Source organism: Danio rerio, chromosome 19 (assembly GCF_049306965.1).
Source record: "Danio rerio strain Tuebingen ecotype United States chromosome 19, GRCz12tu, whole genome shotgun sequence".
NCBI classification, from domain to species: Eukaryota; Metazoa; Chordata; class Actinopteri; order Cypriniformes; family Danionidae; genus Danio; species Danio rerio.
The window spans coordinates 7,240,475-7,265,072 of NC_133194.1; the positions used below are offsets into that span (position 1 = coordinate 7,240,475).

At 36.2% G+C, this 24,598-nt stretch overlaps 1 protein-coding gene across 8 annotated transcripts in view; it reads right to left on the reverse strand.

Moving 5' to 3' along the window:
* The window catches only part of pou2f2a (POU class 2 homeobox 2a), a 104,189-nt gene extending 81,992 nt beyond the window's left edge, over positions 1–22,197 (reverse strand). For 4 of the 8 annotated variants that reach the window (XM_073931452.1, XM_073931449.1, XM_073931451.1 and 1 more), the window contains exons 1-2: positions 22,095–22,197; positions 17,858–18,091 (exon numbers count right to left, since the gene is read on the reverse strand). In XM_073931452.1, coding sequence (XP_073787553.1) covers positions 17,858–18,062 — 205 coding nt within the window. In that variant the 5' untranslated portion in view covers positions 18,063–18,091; positions 22,095–22,197. Of the gene's footprint in view, positions 1–4,677; positions 5,866–17,857; positions 18,092–22,094 lie in introns of those variants that run through there. The other 4 variants (XM_073931453.1, XM_021468267.3, XM_068215233.2 and 1 more) reach the window with 1 other exon arrangement.
* Positions 22,198–24,598: the final 2,401 nt, after the last annotated feature.

The window sequence follows — 24,598 nt, forward strand, 5'->3', positions numbered from 1 at the left end:
ACTGGTAGATGTGGTGTGTGTGAGGCGTGGAGGGTGAGCCTAGGTGTCGGGATGGGGAAGAGAGAGGTGGTTTAATGCAATAAAGCATGTTGTATTGACATCTCTGTTGTGTCTATTGATTCCCCATTATGTCCCTAACAAACCCGGGTGGACATTTTGTCATTCGCAATCACGTTAGCACTGGGACTCGCCGACGTTCCCGCTCAAATCCGATCTATACACACACGCACACACATTCGCGCGCTCTGGCTGCGGACGGCAGGGCTGATCTTCCTTAATCAATACCTGTTTGAGGTTAAAACACTTTGCGGCGCATCAAACTGTAAATTTGTATCAGTGTAAACACAGCTCTCCTGTGCAGACAGACACGCAAAGCCATCGAGTGACCCGATCGAATTTGACCTTTAACCTCAAGCAGACCCCTAAATTTTCCTAAACAGCAGCTACTTATGTTGCTCTTTCTGCATTTACACAGCAATTTCCTAGCTTTGCCAAAGTGAAGAGATGCGGAAATATAAGTATCATGAAAACTATTAATGTCTCATAATAAATTGTGTTTTTTTTATATTAAGAAATGTGCAACAACATGATTAATCACAGTATCAGTGTAAAAATACTGTAGTGTCAATAAAGTATCAGTGTAACGATGTCAAGGCCTAAAAAATGGTGGTGGCTCTGATAAACCTTCTACTGAACATTATTGACCGTTGATCCAAGTTGATCATACAAGTCTGTGACCACTGGTGCCAGCAATTTTTTAAATTAAAGATTGTTATTAGAGCGTATATGTATAAAAAAATTGTGTATCAGATTGCATTACCTCCACCAGCTGTATAATAATAGTTATTTTATTAAGAAATGTGCAACAACACAAATAATAACAGTATCAGTGTAACAATACTACAGTATCAATACAGTATCAGTGTAACAACGTCAAGGCCTAAAAAATGGTGGTGGGTCTGATAAACCTTCTCATGAACATTATTGACCGTTCACTCCAAGCTGATCATACAAGTGCAGGCCCTTAGGCAGGGGGGTTCAGATGGTTGGAAAGACCCACCCCCCACTGAAAAAAGGTCCAGAATTGGTCCCATACATGAGCCAATACTACACCATTATGAAAATAACCCATCGAAGAGGTCTTCAAGATTAAGCGGAATCCTCTATTGGCCTTCGCTTTGGCGTGACTAATCAGTTTTGGCCAATGCAAACAATTTTCATGAGACCAACATCCAGCTGTGCAAGAAAACATACAACATACATGTTCTAATTGTTTATTATTAAAATGGCTAAATTCTGCTGAGGAAAGTGACTGAGGTGCTGGCCAGTTTGTTTGTAACTTTAAGAGATTTCTAGTAAAAAAATAATATATATATAAAATAAATAATTAAAAAATATATATATAAAATAAATCATTAGAATATATATATATTCTAATGACTTATTTTATTAGAAATTTTTTATATAAAATTAAGTTTTGTTTTTTTTCATATTCCAAATATTCAGCCAATGTTTTTGGTACATCAAAAAGTGAGGTTAAGATGACCATTCGACAAGACAATCCACCAAACAAAATAGTGCTTAAAATGTCACTTTAAATGCCGAATTTAAAGCTCATAATGAAATAGAAAATGAAGTGACTAACTGCAAAACGGGGCACTTTTTGGGAAAAAAAACAAATCCTTTCACCCGGCTGGCTACTGGCCTGAAGTGTCTAAAAGTCTTTGACCACTAGTGCCAACATTTTTAAATTAATGATTGTTATTAGAGCTCATATTTAAAAGAAAGAGTGTATCAGATTGCATTACCTCCACCAGCTTCAGCCAATATAGGCAAAATTTTTGATTTATTATTTTTAAAAAAATAGCAAAAAAATAATTATTTTCTTTGTGTTTTTCTTTCAGAAATTCTAAAACTTGTCATTTTATATGTTTGAAACAAAACACACATTTTTATTGTGTCAACAAGTAGATCAGTCATTAAAGACAATTTTAAGTTAATGTAAAATACATTTAATTACAACCCTACATACAGATAATAGACCCTAGTAAAGATTTTGGTTCTGCTACTTACACCTAACACATCATATTCATAGAACCAATGTTTTGGCGGTCTGTGTGAAAAGCTATCAATAGTAAAATTACAGATTGTTAAATTAGAAGTTTAAAGATAATGTTTGCAATTTAACCTCTTTGCTATTTACTCAAATAAATGCTGATGCCTCAGTACCCGTGTAAAGTCAGATAGAAAATAGACACTTCCCAACAGCCTAAGCACTCACAGGACATTATAAATATAGTGTACAGACTATACCAATCTCCCTGACGCCAAGATTTTACAGTAAACACTCTGGGTAAAAAAAAAAAGTTAGATATCTCATCACCTTAGAAAAAACCTAGAAAAAAAAGCATTGAACTAATGCCCTTGATAGTGTCTATCATCTGTAAGTAAGGATGAACATAAATGTACTTTGCTTCACCCAACATAAAGATCTGTACTGGCTGCTCTGCTTGTCATTTTGACCTCTGCGGGATTTAATGTCAGCTGTGGCGCCTGGTGTCCATTTTGAGTCTTATATTATCAAAAAAAAAAGTGAAAGGTTTAACCTTTGGCATAATTTTAAAAGCTGAAAAAGGTTAAAGTCTTAAAACCAAGTGGCAACAAAACACCAAATACATTCAGCTCACTTATTTTTAATTTCATGGAAAACCGTCAGTAACAGATTATATAAAATGTGACGTACCAAGCTATAATGCCGTTTCCTTGCTTTGAAACGTGAATAACCATAATAGCCACATTACATCGAACTCAAGTACACTGATACCAGCAAAAGCATGAAAAAAAACATGTCCAAAGTAACTCATTACAGAATTGATGTACTAACTATAATTTTCCACCATATTTTTTTCTGTACATAAAAATAAATGTCTCCAGCATTTCAAGAATCTTTCTTTCTTGCCAAAAACTTTATTTTATCCTCTCTCAGCCTTCTCCAGTTCACCAGACTTCTGACCTAGAGGACAAATCCCAACCAACAGACTCAAACAAGTGGGCCAATCCAATTTTAACACTACCTGCATTTCAAAAAGCCCATCACCATGTGGGCCCATTATGTGGTGCAGCTGAAGAAAGCTTAACGTCTGGCTCTCTGCTCATCAAGGCGCCAGTAAGTAATTAAAGACACTCACTCTCAATTCTTAAGGTATAAACCTTATTCCAGGCAGACGCCATTTTTACTTTTGGTGGATGAATATGTGGCTGGCAACCAGACAGTCTGTTTAATTGGTTGTAATTAATTTTCCTCTGCAATGAAATTTTCTTTAAAATGAACAATAATAAAAACACACTTTTACAGGAGAGTTTATAAAAATATGTGTGTATCTGTATGCACACATTTTTGAGAAAAAAGAAACATGATTAGCCTAAAATTCGGTGTCCACTCTCACACTATATATTGTAACTACTGTCAGTTAGCCTATTAAGCTCCTTCAAAACTGAGTTTTGCTAACAGGAAACTGAGTTTTTAATATTCCTATTAACATTTTAGCCATTGTGTGTTGCTGTGTGACGTGTTTAGGTGTCACGTGATCTATAAGTGGCGCATACGTTTAATCCATCTGCTGGTTGGAAAATTTCCGCTTCGTTGAATGCCAGACGTTGCGCGCACACATTGCGCGCCCCCGCCCCCTCACTAATGCAGCACTTAGAACCAACACTCCTTATACAAGTAGCCTAAAAATATATAATTTCCTTTTTACTAAAAACTGCAAAAAGCATTCTTAGGCCTACCTCATATTTCAGAGTAATGTAACATGATTCATCAAAACATAACATTGTATATTACCTTTAATCGTTTAATTTTAAATTTCAATTAGACATTAAATTATACACATCAGAAAATTACTAGCCTTTTTACTTCAAGGCTTACTCGTGTAAAGCTGCTACAACTTATATAGCATACAACAATGCAAAGTCAGTTAAGTGTTAACTAACAATTAAAAGTTTTTATTCTATTCTAAACCCTTAGTTTAATATATTATTCATAAAATTACAGTCAGGAGTTTGAGTGTAATAAATAACTGAATTAAACTACTAATTACGCAATTTAACCCTAAAGTGAAAGCACTTGGAATCGACAAAAACATCAACAAATAATTTGACGTTCTCTCTCATCATTCTCAAACTTGTCGTTAAATTCGCACACACTCGCTTCGTCCTTTTTTCCCCGCTGTCTGCGTGTATCGATCTCGGCGGAATCGATAAATTACCATGAATATTCCCTGAACCGGTCCTGAGAAGAGAGTCAGACGGCAGATGGAGAAGCAGATACGGGGAGGACAGAAGGATGAAAGAAGCCAAAAGAGGCCGAGACGAACCATTCAAACAGGGGGCAATTATGTGCAGACCTCTTTTCAACTGAGCCAGCATTCATTAATACACACTCGTCGTGGCACATTTAGTATATATATAGTATATGCAAACACAAACGGAACTAAAAGCAGATTTTATAGGAAATACAAGAATAGGTAGTGGATATTTGATTCAGATGGTTGTCAGGGCAGAACAGGTGTTTTGGCTCTACATTTAGTTTTTTTTTTAGTCATGAGGGGGAAAGAAAGAAGAAAGAAGAAAAGAAAGAAAAGCTGTTACCCAGAGGGAAGCAAAGGCATTTCTTACCGGAGTTACCGGAGCGCAGAGGCAGCGGAGACTTGAGTCGCCAGGCGCTGAAATCAGGAGCGGTTCTCTGAAACACCAACGGCACCGGCAAGGGAACAAACATGATCCGTCGTCGTCTGGGCTTTGCTTCTATGGTCTCTTGTTTTTGGCGCTTGTCTTGAGTTTCTTTGGTTGCTGTTTGTCAAGTAGACTGTTTTTGTGAGGTTGTTTCTTTTTGGTAATATTATTTGGTTTAAAATGTAGCTATAACGTAAATAAATTGCTCAAGCTAGCTTTACATTTTTGGTATTGTGCCTCTCAGTCATTACTGCTTCCTCAGGGATGCTCTATCTCGGACTGACACACAGACGGATAGTCGGGATCTTCCAAGCAATATCTTTTAAATATGCATGAAAACTAATCACTTGATGCTTGTTTTGTGTCTCGGTTTAACAACTGCTTGGCCGAAAATCCGTTAATCAACTTACAAATGAGAAAAAGCAAGACGTTAGCGAATGTCGAACCGTTGGAACAAACGGTGCCTTTTTAAAATTCAAACTCACTTGTTGTCGTAACTCATAACGTTTCCTGGGTTTTGCGTATCCCGCGCGAGACCAGGTGTGCGGCCGGTAAACGTCACAATGGCCTTGCGCGCGCCGCGATCTGCTTCCACTTTGGTTTCGCTTCTTATACAAATCTTGTCAAAATCTTGTTGACGTGAGTACAAAAACTATTTGGTTCATTACAATCAAGTCGCGGTTTGCTGGCTTTATAACGGTTTGCAAGGGTTATTTGGTTTGTAGCTCTTCTGCTGTGTGGTTTACCTCTGGCACATTGCATGCATTTCAAGCAGCATATAATTGTTTTGTTTAAAATATAAAAGAATCGATTAGATAATACATTTAAATAAGCGCGTACTGTGGCTACGCAGCGACTCTGAACGCTCCCCCTTTCCTTTCCACTCGCGAGCCGGTAATTAAAACGCAATCAATCGATAAATAAATTAATAAGCAACACTACTCGGGCACGAAATGTTAGAACTGAACGTAAAGAAAACAACACGGTACCCGTTGAGCGGAATTCAGCTCTTTGGCTCTGTCCCACCACCATCCGTCTGTGTGTGCGTGTGTGTCCGTTACGATAGTCCCGTTATCTGGGAACCCCGGTAGCTTGCGAGCTCTGTCCGCCTCCCGGTACGAAAGCAACACTGAAGCGAGAGGAGCAGCCGCTATACTCCCCCCGCCCCCCTTTCTCTCCCTCCATCCAGACCTCCCCCTCTCCCCTTCCCTTTTTTTACTAATCCCATATAAGGCAAGCTATCCTGCGTATTGATCGCTTGATTACTCTTCATTATGATGACTCTGATGATCGCGGTGGGCCGCTGATCGATAAGCTTACACACATTCGCCGAGTGGCTTACAGCAGGTGATTATTTCCTCATCTACATCCAGGTATATAGGAAAAACGGACGTCGATATAAGGAGCTGAAGACACTGATGCGTTATGATTATTTAACGTGAGGGGGATTATACTAACAAACGGATTACGGCTACCTCGCAAAAGTTTCATTTGCTCTATTGCTAGTCTAGGGTGTCTCTCTTTCTCCAATTCTACCTTTCATTCCCTCTTTCCGACACACTGAATGCTGTCAGTAATAAAGCTACAATCCATGCCGCGCACTTACACTCCAGATTATTGCCGACATGGATTTTTTTAAATAGAAAAATCTATACGCTAAACATCGCAGTCAATACGGGAAAAATCGAAAGCGCGGTGCTTGATCCCCCCCACCACCCCCAAACTCACATTCGCCCCAATCCTCTCTCTCTCTCTCTGTCTATCTGTTCTATCCGAAGTGCGAGATTTGATATAGATCAGTTATTGATCAGGGTATCACAAGAATATAACACTTATCCTACAACTAAATTTACTTAACTGATTTCAATCACACACATATCTATATATTTCTTTTACTTTATTATTTCTTTTAAACCGTATTTTCCTGCAACACAACAGACTTACAATGCTTCCTTGAGCTTTATTGTCCCCAAGCACCCCCTCCATTTGACAGATGACATCCGTGTGTCCAACGAGCAAGAGTGGGGGGGAACGGAAGAAAAAAAAAAGAAGCGACAAGTTGTCCTTCACGAATCCCCCTCGCCTGAAAGGGCACGCGTTGCGAACCCCCCCATCCAAACTCCTTCCAGACAAAAGCAATTATTTCTTGTAGAATATAGTGTGTTTTGCGCGTCTATAGCACAGAGAAGGAAGAAAGGTGTGCAGACTGAAACACAGTTTCCAAATATGACATTTCCATTTGGTTACATTCAATGGTCAGCTCACAGTATATACCTGAGCACCAATAGCGATTGGCCTGCTCTAAAAAAAAAAGAAGAATAATAATAAATAAAATAAATAAATAAACTCTTCATACTCAACTTCGTTAATACTATAAGCACCAGGCATAAAAACATAAAGTCCACCTAATTTTCTTTAATCAGAAATTAATAACATTTCTAGAATCATTATCATTATTTATGCTCCTTCTGTTGTGATAAAAACATAAACAACTAGGCGATCAATAGAAATAATCATTACCCAGTGCACACATAAAAGGAAACTTCCTCCTGTGTGTGTCTGGGTGGGAGAACCAGACAGCGATAGTGAAAGAGTTCATCGTTAAATGGCAATGTCATGTTGACAAATGCGTTGGTTGAATTAAATTCTCTCTCATCAATAACAAGGCGCCCCAATCAATACCAGCTTACAATTATATCAACACCCCCTCTTGCTGTAACAAGCAGCTAATACCATGGCTAGGACACATTCCCACTGTGGTGTAACACGCAACGCCACACAATACCATTCTTGCTCAGATAAAAAAACATTAATCTATATATATATATATAGCGTTGAAGTCAGAATAATGAGCCTCCCTGTTTAATTTTTTCCCCAATTTCTGTTTATCGGAGAGCAGATTTTTTTCAACACATTTCTAAACATAATAGTTTTAATAACTCATTTCTAATAGATGATTTATTTTATCTTTGCCATGATGACAGTAAATAATATGTTGCTATATATTTTTAAGACACTTCTATACAGCTTAAAGTGACATTTAAAGGCTTAACTAGGTAAATTAGGTTAAGGCAGGTTAGGGTAATTAGGCAAGTTATTTTATAACGATGGCCTGTTCTGTAGACAACCGAAAAACAAAATTAGCTTATAAGAGCTAATAATTTTCACCCTAAAATGGTTTTTAAAAAATTAAAAACTGCTTTTATTCTAGCCGAAATAAAACAAATAAGAATTCTCTAGAAGAAAAAATATTATCAGACATACTGTGAAAATTTCCTTGCTCTGGAAAATATTAAAAAATATTTAAAAAAGAAAAAAAAAATCAAAGGGGACTAATAATTCCTACTTCAACTGTATCTAAATTTAGCATATGCAAGTTTAAAAACCGAGCAAAAATCTAAAAAACATGCAACCTTTGCTTGACTTCAGCCATTGTCAGTTCAATTCTTGAATGATGGAGGTAGAAGTGATTCGAGCAGGGACTTGCACACTTTCTCTCTTCAGCTGATCTAATGATCAGTGCTGACATATTGTCAATACTCAGCTCAAGCCTGCCAATACCTCTAATACAAATCCATCCTCTGCGCCGTAGCTCTCTTTTAACACACACGCAGGTGGGCAATAATTGCACGGTGCTAATGTTGTCTTCCCTTTAATCACCAATAGACATCGGATCTTGACAGTCTGTCGGCTCATCAATACAATATTGGCATTTGTAGTTTTCTCGTTCAACACATCATTGGTGAATTGAATTTGTTTCGCACCTTTAGGATGTACTCAAGTATATTCAGTTAATTTTATATAACTGCATCAAATGGCTGTTGTAATCTCGTATGCAGTCGGCTGCTTACATCTGTTTGAGCTTTTCTTGCATAGCCGGCCAAACGCTCTTACAATATTTCGATTTCACACATTTGCTTAAGGGGGCTAAAATTCACAAACAAGATTTTTTTTTTTTATTATTATTTCTTCTTTTTTTCTTTACAGCAGCTGCCACAATAAGTATTTTCCATTTCATACAGATTCTACCATCATTCCACGCTATGCTAGTTTTAACGCGATCAAAGACTTGGGAGACAGCGGCTGAAGATCCAGCAGTCAGTGCTGGTAAAAGACATCGACCCCCAAAGTGCTGGCGATGTGTCTCGCCCGCAGCGGCCTGCAGCGGCCTAATGCTATGACATGGAAGGGGCTATCAGTAGCGCACAGACTAGCTTGAGAGGGGGAGCTGATTTTGCCCTGTCAGAGGCCTGCTGAATATGTGATCCACCGTTACAGCGGAAGAGGATAAAGCCCCAATACCCCGTCTGTGATCTTTATGGGGTGCCAAGTGTGTGTGTGTGTGTGTGTGTGTGTGTGTGTGGTGGAGGCGAAAGGTAAAGCAGGTTATTCTGAGTGAGTGTGTGTGTGTGTGTGTGTGTGTGTGTGTGTGTGGAGTGGGGAATAAGTGTGTGATATTCTAGGTGTCAAGTGAGATGTGCATTGAAAATGATGCATTCAAATATGTTTAAATTATAAAAATATGTACAGCGTAATTGAGTACACCCCATTTTGAAAATTAATATTTTTATTAATTTCTCATTGAATATAGGCAACATATTTTGGTGCATTTAAACAAAACAGATTTAATAAACAGATGTAATTATTAAAGTAATATTTCACTCACCAAACATATTCAGAAATTCAAAGATAATACAATTAAATTCAAGCAAAATACTGCAAAATAAAATTAAAACCTGCAAAAAAATTTATCAAAAGTTTTTCAATATTTTTGCTTCTCTTGAATTTTCCTCTTTTTTTTAAAAAAAAATGTGTATTTAATATTTTCCCATAACATAAATTTAGATGTGGTAATTTTTGGACCATTATTGTAAGTTATTTTATTAGATAAGCTCCACATTTGGCTTCAGTACTGACTGATCTAATGTATATGCACAAATATAATATTGTATAGCTTACTATTAAAAAATATGAATCTAAAGATAGATTTGTGAGGGGTGAGCACTGGATATAATATGATTTTTTTGCACTATAATGTTTCATCTTTAATTAATAATAAAACATTTTTATTTCATACATAATTTCTAGAAGGTTACATATCATTATTGCATAAATACATTGTTTAGTGCTCTAAAATGCCCTTAAAATATCTTTATAAAATATCAACTACTACTTTCACTATATTAATCACACATAAATTATAACAAATATTTAAATATAATATTTTTAATAGATACAACTAACCATATTGCATTTAATAATAATAATAATAATAATAATAATAATAATAATAATAATGATAATAATAATAATAATAATAATAATAATGAATATATTTTTAAATATAAATGAATATTTGCATGTTCTCCCTGTGCTGGTGTGGGTTTCCTCCAGATGCTCCAGTATTGTAAGAAATTATATGATCAATTAGTCCTGACAACATGTTTTTAGGTCATTGTAACTTATTAAACTAAGTTAATCATGCTCTAACTTTATTTTTTAAGTTATGCAAGCTGTTTTAAGTCAGTTTAATATAAGTTTAATGGACTCATAAATTAATTTGATTCAACTTAAAAAATTAAGGCAACCTGGATTTTTTTTTACAGTGTGTTTCCCCCACAGTCCAAAGACAAGTGCTATAGGTTAATTGAATTAAGTAAATTGGCTATAGTGTATGTGTGTGAATGCAAGAGTATATAGATGCTTCCCAGTCCTGGGTTGTGGCTGGAAGAGCATTTGCTGCATAATAACTATCCACTGTGGAGACCCCTGATTAATAAAGGGACTATGCTGTAAAAATATGTTATTGAATATATAACTTTTAAAAAGTTGCATGTTAATTTAGTTGATTCCACTATTCGAAGATATGCAAATTCAGCATTTCTCAACTGAGGATATCATAATAGTAAAAACCATTGAACTGCTTTTTTTGGCGTACAATATGACACACTTAACAGATTCCTCTCCTCTCTCTTTCTCTCTCTCCGTCTCGCTTTGTGCATTGAGACTGTGTGTGTGGGTAGATTTAGAACCAAGATCAATAAGAAATGTAGAAATCAATGCACTTAGCACTAGGAAATCAATGGGCCCTAATCGGGATGCCGATGGCACAAGTCAAAACAATTAAGAGAGAAGAAAAATGTTTAACAACCTCTACTCTCTTGCTTACACAGTGAAGACGAGAAAGAGAGAGAGGGAAAAAGGAGAACGAGGGGAGCAACGGCGATGAGATTACAGCGGGGAATCAGGAAGTGCAGAGAAAAGGAGCTGAAAAGCTCAACATTGATAGAAGGAAGTGGGCGAGGAAAAGGGGATGTATGGACTCAATGAAACGGGTGGAGATGAAGAAAAATTGAGGATGAAAACAGACGCGCAATTATCCGGCAGAGAAGGAAAGACAGAAATCCAACGGGAGAGGGGATGGGAGGAATTATTTGACACAAATAATGAACGAGTGCAGGCGAAAGGACTCAATTATGGACGACGGCCAACCTAAATGGACCATCACACAACTTTAAATGGTGACTAAGCAAATTAGGGAGTCAAAGGTTAGTGCGCATATCCACAGCCATGTTTTCATCCGCCAACAGAGCAGTTGGTTCAACGGTCCCATCAGATGGTCAAACACAAAAGCACTCATCCATGGGTGAGCATGTAAATTTAGCTGTCAATCAAAACAAGGGCCAATTACCAAAGACGCACCTTGACCGAGTGGCACCAGCCAATCGGGTGCAGCATAGCAAAGCGCAGGATTGCTATGGTGGCACAGGTTGACGCGGAGCGGGTGGGTTGTGATTTGGGGTCGATCAATAGCTGCACCCCATGCCGACCTCTACCTCATTCTTAAGGCAAGGGGGAAATCAATGCGCAAGGGTCTATGACTCCTGACTAGTGTATGGATTGGTGAAGTGCCAACTAATCAGCGACTTACTGAATGTGACACCACGCCTATTAACCTATTGATATCACACTTGGCAACATGCACAAACATGCACATGTGGATTCATCTTCTCGCACTCCACAACTTCGAAACAGAGTAACCGAGAAACTACGTGACATTGTTTTAAGGTCATTTTAACGAGATTTGCTATGAAGACTTTGAATCTAAATGAATTCATTAGTAGTTCAAAAATGTTAATAATTAAATTAAAATGAGCTTTACAAATAAAAAGGGGAAATAAACAGAAAGCACCGAAGGAAACAATGTGCAAGGAACAAGAGGACAAGCACAGAGAGTGTGAGTGAGTGATAAGACGAGAGAGAGAAGAGGGGAAGAGGAAGCAAAGAAGGTTGTATCAAAGGAGGTTACAGCATTAGGGGCTCAAAGGCGAGGGGGGGATACCTCTGATATTTGGGATTAGAAAACATGTGGTGAAGTAGGCAGGGATTAAGCAGGAAGACAGAGAAAGAAAGAAAAAGAGAGGGGTGTTTGGGGGAGGAGAAGTAACAAAACCTATAGGGCAGTAAATACTTAGTCCGGAGAACTCTATGGTTAGCGTTTTTTTTTTTTTTTTTTGAGAGTATTGGATTCAGTCGTTTCTATATACTTTCTTATTTATTTATATTATATCTCTACTTTTCGCTTTCTTTACAGCACTGCCAGCAATGAAACAACATATGTATGTGTTTGTGTACTGTTGTATGTACAAACACACACACAAATGTTAAATATATACCATTTGTTCTCAGATTTGGGTCAAATATAGACAAAATCAACCATTTGCTTATTTTTAAAAGGACTTTAAAGATTTTAAATTTTGCAATCCAACTGCTGGGTTTGCCCATATTGAATCCAATGTTAGTATGATGTGTGTACGTGTGCACAGAGTTGTTGCTCTGAGTAAATATATAATGTTGTTGTGAAAAATGTACCACTTCCAGCTCCTGATAGAATGCATCGCAGACCTTTTTTTCAATATATATATATATATATATATATATATATATATATATATATATATATATATATATATATATATATATATATATATATATATATATATATATATATATTTAGAACTATTAATGCATCTAAAAATACATCAAAATATTAAATCTGAAAAAAAAAAAACATCATCTGTCATTGGCATCTCTGTTTTTATTTCAGGAGAGGAGAGTAGCGTAGATTCATGGTGTGACATTTACCCACACATGCTTCTAGCTGGACATCTGTGTGTGTTTCTCTGCTTTAATGTGTGTGTGTGGCCGTGGGGGTTGAGGTTTAGGCACTCCTGAAGGTTAGGTTCAGTGTCACTGGTCAAGGTCGGGTGTTAATTCATGAAAGTGACTGAGAGGGAACGACACAGAGACAAAGAGTGAAAATCTACTTAATTTATAGAGACAGCAGAATCTGACCACACCAAAACTCACGACGACGACGGCACTATGACTGTAAGATGACCAACCTCAACGCCAATGGTTTCTTTCTCTCTATTTATCTCTCTTTCCTCCGCTTACCAGTTTGACCAGCGGGGTCAGCCTCCAGCGAATGAGGTCATTCGTCTGGGATGAAATTGCCCTTCGACCCCTCAACTTGATCGCTTGCCCGCATTTTAACCACCTGGACAACCAACCAGCACAGAGCTCACGAAGTGTGCGTGTGTGTGCATGTGTATGTGTGTTTGTCACAAAACAATCAAATCACTTTATTCATTGTCTACATAAATGTTTTACAAAGCTAAATATATATGGCCAGTGACAATAACATGTCCATAAATTAACCTTTCGGATACTATTTGTTTAGATATATCCATCGGGAATAAAGCAAAGCCTTACATGCATGCACGCACTTGATTTGCTCCCTAATATAAGCACACACAATGAAGACGGCGAAAGCCAAAGCAAAGCATCGGTGTTGGAGGTCAATACCTCACTGACTCTCCTTATGATGGCTCATCAAAAAGTCGATGATCAGCTCAAGAGAATCAAAGCTATTGATTAAACACTGACCAAACATGACATCCACTGCGCAGAACACACTGTTTTCAATCCAGCAAAATGAATTTTTATTTATTATTCAGAGCATTTATCATGTTATTTACTTTCATTTAATATACTTTCTGGTATTTATATTTAATATACAATCACATAAGAACATATCAAATATTTGCATGTATCCTATGTATAGTGATACAATTTCTACATTTATTTTTTGAGTATAAATATGCAGACAACTGATATCTGCACAATATCAAATCTATATGACTGGACTTCTAATATATTTTGTTTTGACGTGCATGCTGGACATATGCTTTTTCACTAATGAAATATATAGCGCAATAACGCCAGAAAAGGATGCGCGCTCTCGCGGCCAGCGCGTCTGGAGACTGACCAGCTGCCCTTTGACATTGAGGTCGTGAGCTGATGGGCTTTGCACAGCTTTGCACATTGTGTGGACAAATTGTATTTTTTAACGTTAACGTCAGGGTTGTTGTTTCTTCCTCTCTCTCTTTTATTTTAATCGTACAAAGCCTTTTGCACTACAAGTTAGAGTTGAGATCGTTGTTGAAGTTGAAGGATTGATATTATTTTGCAGCTTTTTGCTGATGTGCGCGAAATGTTCAAGAATATCAGAAAACATTACGAACGTGTCGAATTATTCAAGACAAAAAAAGCATTGAAAGTCAAACCGATCTATCTCCTGGTTTACTCCTGAAATGCGACAGATATATGCGCAGATTAATGCGCTAAATATAGTGAAACATGAATATTACTCTAACTAAATATTACTGCTTTATTATGCAATTTTTGTCAGTGATTTTAAATCATTTAAAATAATTCATTATTATAATTAATATGAAAATATTTTGTTTTGTATATGCTTGCATAATAATTAATTATATAAATCATATTGCAGTTCTAATACCAGGAAGAAAAGGGGAGTGTGAAGAAATCAAATGCTTGACTATTGCGTTGCCCTGAATTTTTGATCTGCCGTTTCGAGTCTTTGCAAACACCTGTAAAATGCAGGAGTCAAAAAAGATTTCACTTTAGCTATTCTGCCAGAATTTACATTAAAATAATTATCATAAATCTAAATAATTATTAGGCAAATTGAACAAAAATATTCATAAAATTATTACTGCATGTATATGCATTAATAAAACTCTTACTCGCTAACGCATGTTTGATTTAACTAATTGATGAATACATATTTGCATTTTAAAAAATCAAATACACATAACCGTTTTTAGTTCGTTAATAAAACAAGCTAGAGCAATCATTCTTTAAGTTGCTAATCTTAATTTGACGACTGAAGTCGAAAGCATAACAATAAAATTTTCAATATTTTACATAAATTTGCGTTAATAATAAATACAAAATTTTAATATGTTCGTTGGATTAAAGTCCTATGCTTGCATTTTAAATATGCAAACATGCAAAAATACTAATGCATAATTAAACATTACATGCAAATGCTTCCATATTAATTTAATCAATTTAACAATCATCTAAATATATAGTTTATAATATACACCACAAATTTAAGAGCAGTATATACTGAATACTGACCAATGCAAACTAACTTTTTAAATGCAAACTAAATATCAATTGTAAATTCGATGATTCAGTTCACAAATCGGAAAGACTTAACTAAATCCAAGAAACGGTAAATGTGGTTCAAACAAGGATGAATTAATAAAATAGACATAAAGCAAACAGGAAAAGTCAAAGAGCGTTTATTATGTGACAGAAATATACAAGCGATTACTTTTTATTCTGCTCTGAAACAGGCTGGCGGACAGTAGAAAAGTTTGCATCTTGCAATTGCTGAATAACGATAAAGCTTCAAAATTATAAACCACAAAAATATACGCATACAAACATATCTATCGCATAAAATATATAGCTACACAAACACATATGCATACAAGCGTGTTTTATAGGAATATAAACGCCTTGTTGCTAAATTTCATATTCAATAAAAAGGCAAACCAAAAGCCAGATTATCAAAAATAAAATGCCAAGACAGTCTAAAAACCGTATTTGTAGAATTCAAACTAAGTATTTAGATTATGTTTAAGATTATATCCTAAAAGTAATTGATTGAGACTAAAAGGTGAGTCAGGTGAGTTAAATGGCACAGCTCGTCTTGAGAACGCTTACATGGGGTAACATCAGATAAAATGCTCTATTTTTCGACAAATAAAGAATACTAAATATGTAAACATTAAATGCGTACGTTTCCAATGTTTTTTAATACCTTGGCCTTCAGCACTACGTCGTTTTTAGATATATAAAATAAGTTAAAGACATCCAAGTGAAGCCATTTACGCGGCCATTACAGCTTCCAGAAGACAGACAGAGGGAGTTTAAACCTGGAAGATGTTCACTGAATCTTTGTAGTTGGTGTCAGTACGTCCTCTGTCTGTCTGTCTCTCTCAGTCTCTCTAGATAGAGAGATACCAGCCGCGCTCGACACATCAAACGCGCGCGCGCCGGGAAGAAGTGTCTCTCGCTCCCCTCTCGACCTGTCGATATCCCGATGGCAGTTCGCTCTTTATAAAAGTCACAATTCCATCCTTTTAATTGATTTCTCATAATTAACTCAGTGTGTTCATCGATTTCCACTCGACGGCGCATCGGCCTCTTTATCCGGGAACACGCCGGTCGCGAACATGAGGCCTTATTATTTTCGCGTTAACTGAAGCCGAATAAATATTGACCACATTCAATATCAATTAAAGCCCAACGGCACTAAATAATCCCACTGTTTCTTGCCACCGGGGTCCCCTCGACAGGTGGAGAGGTCGTCAAAATGGAGGGAAAGTGTGTATTTTTTAAAGCTGGGCTGAGCTACACGTATCTTACTTGAAGTAATGCTTCATCTGTTTTCCATTTAATAGATACCTTTATTAATAAAGTACACACAAATATATTTGAATATGGAAACATGAATATGCATAGATATCTCCATGTTAAACATTTTGAGAAAAAGAATAACAATTATGTCCTATTAAAATGTGTTATTGATGCTGTTAAATATATTAAGAATAAGAAGATGAATTTGAATAAGCAGAAAATGTAGTAGGTTATATAAAATATAATAATCTGTTAACCTGTGTGAAGCACTGTCCTCTTAATGTCAGAGATATGTCTTTCATTTTTGTGGACATCAACATTAGGCACCTTTTGAATTTATAAAAGGTTTGTGTCTAAAAAATAAACCAAATTCTTATTGGAGCTAATCAAAAATATTACACTTGTGACTAGTGTTGTAGGTTAGCCATAGCGAAGTGAACAGCGGGAGCATTTCAAGAGGTCCAAATTTCTCAATTTTCTTTTTACAAAGGAAAAAAAAAAGAAGCTCAGAATCTTAAGCTATCGGAGACAACCAGGTCTGGAAATTCAGGAACAGAGAAAGGCAGTGTGAGAGCAAAGCAAGGACAGGAGAGAGGTTTATCACTGCTTTATCAAACAGGCACCTGACAGGATAATGGTCACTAACTCAATGTGTAATTATCAGAGAGCGGGAGGGTCAATCTTGCACGTACTTTGCGCATCTGTATAAAACGGAAAAAGAAACACTGCATGTGCGTTTGCTGAATTTAGCTTTATTAAATCTCATCAAATGCAACCACAAACTAATAATACTATTGCACCTTCCAATTTAGCATTTTTTTTCCAGATTTATATCTTTCTTTAATCAATATTAACAGTACAGAGGAAGGAATGAGTCAAAAAGAGAAGGTGAGTGAATGAAGAAGCTGGGAGGGAGGAAAAAAGTGAGAAGAAATAAGATGGTGTAAGAGTGGATCAGAGAAAGAGAGAGGGCCGAAAGAACGCGGGCGGAGGGAGGGATGCGGAGGCCCCTTCTCTGTAGAATCAAACCCCTCATGAATTAAACGCTTTAAGGCTCTGAATAGGAGGCACGTGCAGGAGGGCCTCTGAGAATAAAAAACGCTCACCCCATCTGGCTCTTTCAGGGAGAAAGAGTGAGCCCGAAAGAAAGAGAGAGATCAGGAGAAAGTGGAAGATCAATGGGCGTGACATGGCGAGAAACCGAGGAAGTGCGAGATATTTGGGGGTCTGTGTGGGACTATGTAAAAATACTAGCATTAAATGATATAATGAGGACTCAAACTTGAACCCATGAGGCATGTGTGCTGTTGTCATCACCGACCTTTAATCTGTGCGCGACCTTCAGACACTTTTTTCCCCCCTCCATCTCTCCTTCTCTCACTTTCCCTTGTTGTGCCCAGCATCTTGGCTGTTTCCATGACGACCGAGTAGATACTGATGGGGAAGAGGGCCACATTTGTGAGGGAGCCTGAGTTGTTGAGGGGTGGGACTCCACTTGATGGACATTGGCACATTTGATCCATCATATGTGACTTAATTGATGAGGCTCATAATTCTGCATGCATAAACAAAAATGAAAGTGCAGGGTTACTCAGATGAAACTTGCACAATGTTAATCAATATGTCTGTCTTTACAATTAATATGCATTCATAATGAAGTCTGTGCTAATGAACTTTAACTTGCACTCTGCTGAATATGAAGTATTTCTTTAAAACGTTGTACAATTTGTCCTCATCAAATGAAATAAACAAAAGTGATTATTTATACAGAGCATATTTCTTTTCGGCTTAGTCCCTTTATTAATCTGGGGCTGCCACAATGCAATGAACCGCCAACTTATTCAGCAGCAGATGCCCCTCCACCTGCAACCCATCACTTGGAAACATCCGTACACACTCATTTACACACATACACTACAGACAATTTTATCTTACCCAATTCACCTACACCAGTGTTTCTCAACCACGTTCCTGGAGGACCACCAGCACTGCATGTTTTGGATGTCTCCTTTGTCTGTCAAACCCATTACAGGTCTTTAAGTCTCTGCTAATTAGCTGATGATCTGAATCAGGTGTTTGGTTAAGGAGACATGGAAAATGTGCAGAGCTGGTGGTCCTCCAGGAACGTGGCTGAGAAATACTGACCTATATCACATGTCTTTGGACTGTGGGGGAAACAGGAGCACTGTTAGAAAACCCCCACGATTACGGGAGCGATTGTGCTACCCACTGCGCCACCGTGATGCCCACAGAGTATACTTAATGCAACTAAATATTTATTTTAAGCCAACAATGTGCATATTACACATAAAACATCTATATCTATATTTATAACTTCAACATTTTTTATTAATTACTTAATTTTCTACTTTTTTAAAACATACTTCTGTGTTCTTGTGTTGATATGAATATATTTATTTATCCTGAGCACCTGAAAAACCACAAAAGATTCCTTGTGTGTTTTATTTGACTAATAAAACTCATTCTGATTTTGATGTTTTAAATAACTTGAAAAAAAGCATTAAAATATGAGAGAAATCGTGTTTTATTTTTATATAGTGTTACAGATCTATTAATATAAAATTAAACAAATGAATTACTTCTTAAAAGAAATATAAAATAAAAAGTGATTATAGTACATTTTATTATATTTAAAATTATTAAAAATTCTTGCTTAATTAGCATCTTGAAGGTACTGTGATAATTTTTAGATGTTGTCAAATATACACACTCTAAAAAAAGTTGAGTTATTTATTTACCCCAATGGCTGAGTTAAACATATTTGGTGCTTTGTTGGGTTATTTTTAACCTTTGTTAGGTTATTTATTAATAACTCAACCAGTTGAGGTAAATGTTTGGTGCTTTATTTGGTTATTTTTAACCTTCACTGGATTATTTATTTAACAAGTCAACTGATTTAACTGACACAAAACAGCTGTATTATGCGTGTTTAATGTTGTCTTTGCGTTACAAAGTTTATTTAAGCTATAACGCAATATTATTGTTGCTATTTTTTAAATCAAATTACCTCTCCGTGTTGTGTTTTTTATATCCGTTTCACCTTCCAGGACCATCTTTTAGAAGCATTTGGATGTGGTTAAAATGTATTGTAAATAGTGGACACTGAGTGAAGCCTGCTGCAGGTGCTATAACAACCTATAGTTGGGTTATATGTTGGGGTATTTTTAACCCAACTATTTTAACAGAGCAGGATATTAAGTTAAGGAGTTAGTTATATCTTATATACCTTCAGCAGCACAAAGAAGTCGAATGTACCACAACCTGAAACCTCTCAAAGAGAGAAAAAACCCTTTTGGTTTATAAACAAACAAACAAACATTTTAAACTCTTAATCAGATGACATGTCATATATCAAACCTTTTATAAAGCAAAGTTTTGATCACATACTTACTTAAAGATTTTTTTATTGGCATTTATTGTTGCATGAAGAACCTTTAACATACATCTTCTCATTCCACAAAATGTTTTAGAGTTTAAAAAAAATAATTGAAAAAAAAGGATTATCAAATTATTCTTCCCTCTACGAAACATTGGTTCTTGGAAAAAAACATTTATTTTAAAGGAATAGTTGACCCCAAATAAAAATTTACTCACTAATTAATTTAGCCTCAAGTAGTTAAAAACCTTCATGAGTTTCTTTCTTCTTTCTGTTGAACACAATATGATATTTTGATAAAAAGCTGAAAACCTTTAAACTTTGACTTGCAGAGTAGGTAAAACAAATACAATTGAATTCAGTGGTTACACGTTCCCAGCTTTAAAATATCTTCTTTTGTGTTCAACAGAGCAAAGAAACTCTTAAAACAAGGATGAGCAACTGATGACAAGTTGACAAGTTTTTGAGTGAACTATCCCTTTAAAAGCCCTTTTAGTTTTTTCCAGGCCTCTTTATATTTAGAAGTTTAGAGGCCTTAAATATTTGTGTATCAAATGTGATACAGCAGGTTTTATAGATACACTGCCAGTTAAGCTAACATTTTTTAGTGTTTAGAAACCCAGTGAAGCAACTGAATATCTCAAACAACTATAATCATGCTCTTAATCACAGAAGCTCAAGCCCTCTTTGGTCCTCCTGTATCTCCTACACGGTTCTTCGAGCGCATCCAAAATGCTGCCGCTCGACTTGTATTTAACCTCTGGAAATTCTCTTATTTTCCGCCTGTGCTCAGCTCTCTACACTGACTGCAAGAAATAAAACCAAGACACTGTTCTTAGCCTGCAGAGCTGCCAATGGCCCGTAGAACCATTACCTAAAATCCTTCATCAAACTTGTACACCTCAGTCTGGTCAGTGTTAACAGCCACTTCTGGTCACTCAAATCCCCTCAACTCAAAAAGTTCCTACACCTCCAAGTCCAGAATTTCCTCTTCATCTACTTCCTGGGTTCCTACTTTTTGACAAACTCCAAATATCAAGCAGACTATTATATAATATAGCCCTATTTATTTAAATGTGTGGATAAATACCTTGTCATCTCTGCAGAAAAAAAAAACTGCTTAAAGGCCGGTTGGCTGGTTTTAGCTGGTCGACCAGCCTGTTTTTAGAGGGGTTTTAGCCATTTCCAGGCTGGTTTCCAGCTATTTACAGCCTGGTATTAGCTGGTCAGGCTGAAAAATGACCAACTAAAACCAGCTGATCAGCCTGGATTAAGCTGGACATAGCTGGCTGGACTCCCAGCCTGGTTTTAGCAGGTCATCTTCCAACCCAACCAGCAAAGACCAGGCTGGAAATGGCCAAAATCTAAAAACGAGGCTGGTCGACCAGCTAACCAGCTTAGGCTGGATTTTTCAGCAGGGATACCTCAACAAGAAGACATGAGTGATTTAATATAGGCCCTATGGCAAAAAAAAGCGAAATTATTCCTCAACTGTTCCTTTAAAATGTATCTGAACTGGAATTAGATAAGTCTAAACAACATAATTACAAATGTAAATTATTATTGAATCTTTAGGCCTTAAACTGGAAAGTAACGTTATCAAGACGGTGACTTGTTTTGAACGTGGCAGCGAATTTAGAGCTTATCTAATGTACATTTTAACTACCAGGAATCAGCTAGCTGGATAAATTTGTAAAATTGTGGCTGTCGGTTATATGGTAACCGTTTAATGTAATGAAATCATGGTTAATTTTCGTAAATAGCCACCCCCTGCATAAAAGTAGCGATCGTCTTCTAAAATAAGACATCATCGCCTTGTTTTTTGTCCGCCAAAACATTTATTCGCACTGGAGACTTGAATTAAGCTCAAATCATTTTGAAGAGAAAACGTATGCTAACATTATGATGTACAAACGGTTTATGAATCGCAAATTATAATGTAAATATGGACATAACTGCATTTTTTCTAGAGCGCCATTAGGGCAAGACACAATCGGTTAGTGAAACTAATAAATTAATTTATTTTCGATCAACAAAACAATACCTTGTGTAATGCGCTTTTGATGTGATAACAAGAAACTTATAATTTCGAATTAAGATTTAATATTTCATAACCCCGCTTGTGTAGTAAGTGTACTTAAATATGTGTAGTTTGCATCACCTGAGTGAAGATAAACTTCAATCTGAAGAATCAAATCTTGAATGTCAAGTCAATCGGCGTCCAGATACTCAACAAGAAAGCACATGATTTGGCGAGTTTGGTCGCCATCTAGCGGTGTGAATTGCACTTTACATTGATGAATTTTATGAACAGTTTCACCCATTGTTGCTTGTTATTAACGTTTAAACTCACTCAAGCAGAAAAGGTCGATGGGTTTTTATATTAAATGTATTTAAGTATGTTATAGCTACAAAACTTTGATTAATTTCGTCAAAGTTAACTTTCAAGACGTTCATGAATAGGAAGTCCAGTTCACCTCAGGAAGTCACCATAGCAACAGCTCGCCGCTGGCTCTAAATCTTTCCGTGAGTATCCCTGTCATTGTTGAACTTTTAAATATAAGTATGCTTATAAGTGTTTATACCTATATAAGCTTTAATGATACATACCAGAGTCACTTGTTATAGAGTGTGTACTAATTAAAAAGCTCCCAAAAGCACAAGTATACCTTTAAAATGTTAAAATGTACACGATAACTTCATTATTTAACGTTAGCCATGTTTAGTTCTTAATTCCTGATTTATCTTCTCTGAAGCGGTTATAAAGAACATTAGCTTAAACCTAAACTTTTGAATAAAGAGTTTAACCTCTAATATGGTAGAAGAGATATAAGTTGTAGAAGCTAAACATGTGTTTTGGACATGTTTAGCTTCATCCTCTACATTTTACAAACACCAGAAGCTTATCTCAGCATTCAGTAATAATTTTCGAACATGTTTTGTTTATTAAACACCTGTTAGTCTTACCTGAATAGTACCCAATTGTTGCAAGAGCACTGTGTATTGGGTCACTTTATTGTATTTGGACGAGCTTTTAACTCATTTTTAAGCTAGTAAACTTCTGAAAGTGTTCATAACCCTATACAAAATATGCATTAAAAAGTACTTACATTCTTACATTAAAAGTACAACTTAAAAACGACTATATTTAACTGCTTTAGTACATATAAACTGCTATTACAATTTTAATGTGGGGATGTCGTTGGCCCATGAACATTTCCTGCTTGTTATCAAACTATTTCATAACTGTAACAAGAGGTAATTCAATCATAACTTAATGTTAAAACAGCTATTATAACTTTATTTATCAATATGTGGCTCTTTTTGGATTCTCAGAAGCTATAGAAATAAAAAATGTAAAACAGCAAATATTTTAGGAACATTGTTTTTGTTTACATCCCTCAAAATGGTCTCTATGTATACACTGAATATGTTGTAGCTTTGAAGAACAAAAGCTGATTTAAACATTTCCGTGTCTTCATCATTATTAGATATCATTTTATTTTTATATTTTTTGCTTTAAGACAAGATGATGCCACTAAAAAAGGGTAAAAAAAAAAAAAAAGTTCTAATAGTAACCATCATACTCCCCCAGTTGATGGATTACATCTAGAATCACAAGCTATTTTTGCATTAGAAGTTTTGTTAAAATATTTTTTTAAAACTGAATTATTTAATATATATGTGCTAATTTGCACACATTTCTAAATCAGAACATCAGATGAAGTTGCTTTCAAAACCCTTGTTTAATTCTTATGATATATTAGAGTCGAACCTTTTATAGAAGGGGATTTGAGAGTCTCTTTTTATGACTCTATACTGCAATTTAGAAAATTTGTGGATAAAAATGTACAGAAAAGACAGGAAAACTGTACGATATGAACATATCCATCTATAAAAACCTTTAAAATGTAGATATGGACAAAACTCTGCAGTTTGTTGTAAGTAAATGCTGCTAAGGTGTAGATTTATGTCTCAGCATAGGAGAAATACAACTAATCTGAACAAAGCGGCTTAATTAATACCTAAATTAATAAATAAACAATTAAGAGTGTATTTTTAAGTATTGTTCCTTTTAATTATACTTCAAAAAACTTTATAGACAAAAAAAATCTCAAAATGTATAGATCCATGAAAAAAAAAACATTCTCACCATTCTCACTCAACATTCTCTCAGCTGCATTCTCACCTTTAAACTCACATTTTCAACTTGATCCCCTCATATAGACTAAACTATTCCAACTAATCCATCTTATGAAATACATAATCATAAGTCACCTCTATAACTAAATAAAAACCACCCAAAACATCTTTACCCAACCAAACACTACATCCAGACTCCCAAACACATCATCCACACCTGCACCCGCAGAACCCCCGCCCCCCCTCCCAAACACACAATTACTCATCACCCAAACATTAGCACTGGTCAGCCGCTGACCCCTCCCCCTCCTCCACTGACCCCTCCTCCTCCCGCTGACCCCTGCGACCTCTCCGCCAGTTGCCAAGGAGACAACCTTGGCGCACATCTGACCATTGCCCCCTCCCTTCCCCCTTCAGCCGAGACGAGGCGGGCGATCGATACTCTATCACACAGAACAGTGGAGCGAGAGAGAGAGAGGGAGAGAGAGAGACCGAGCTCCGCATTGAGCACAAAGATTAAAG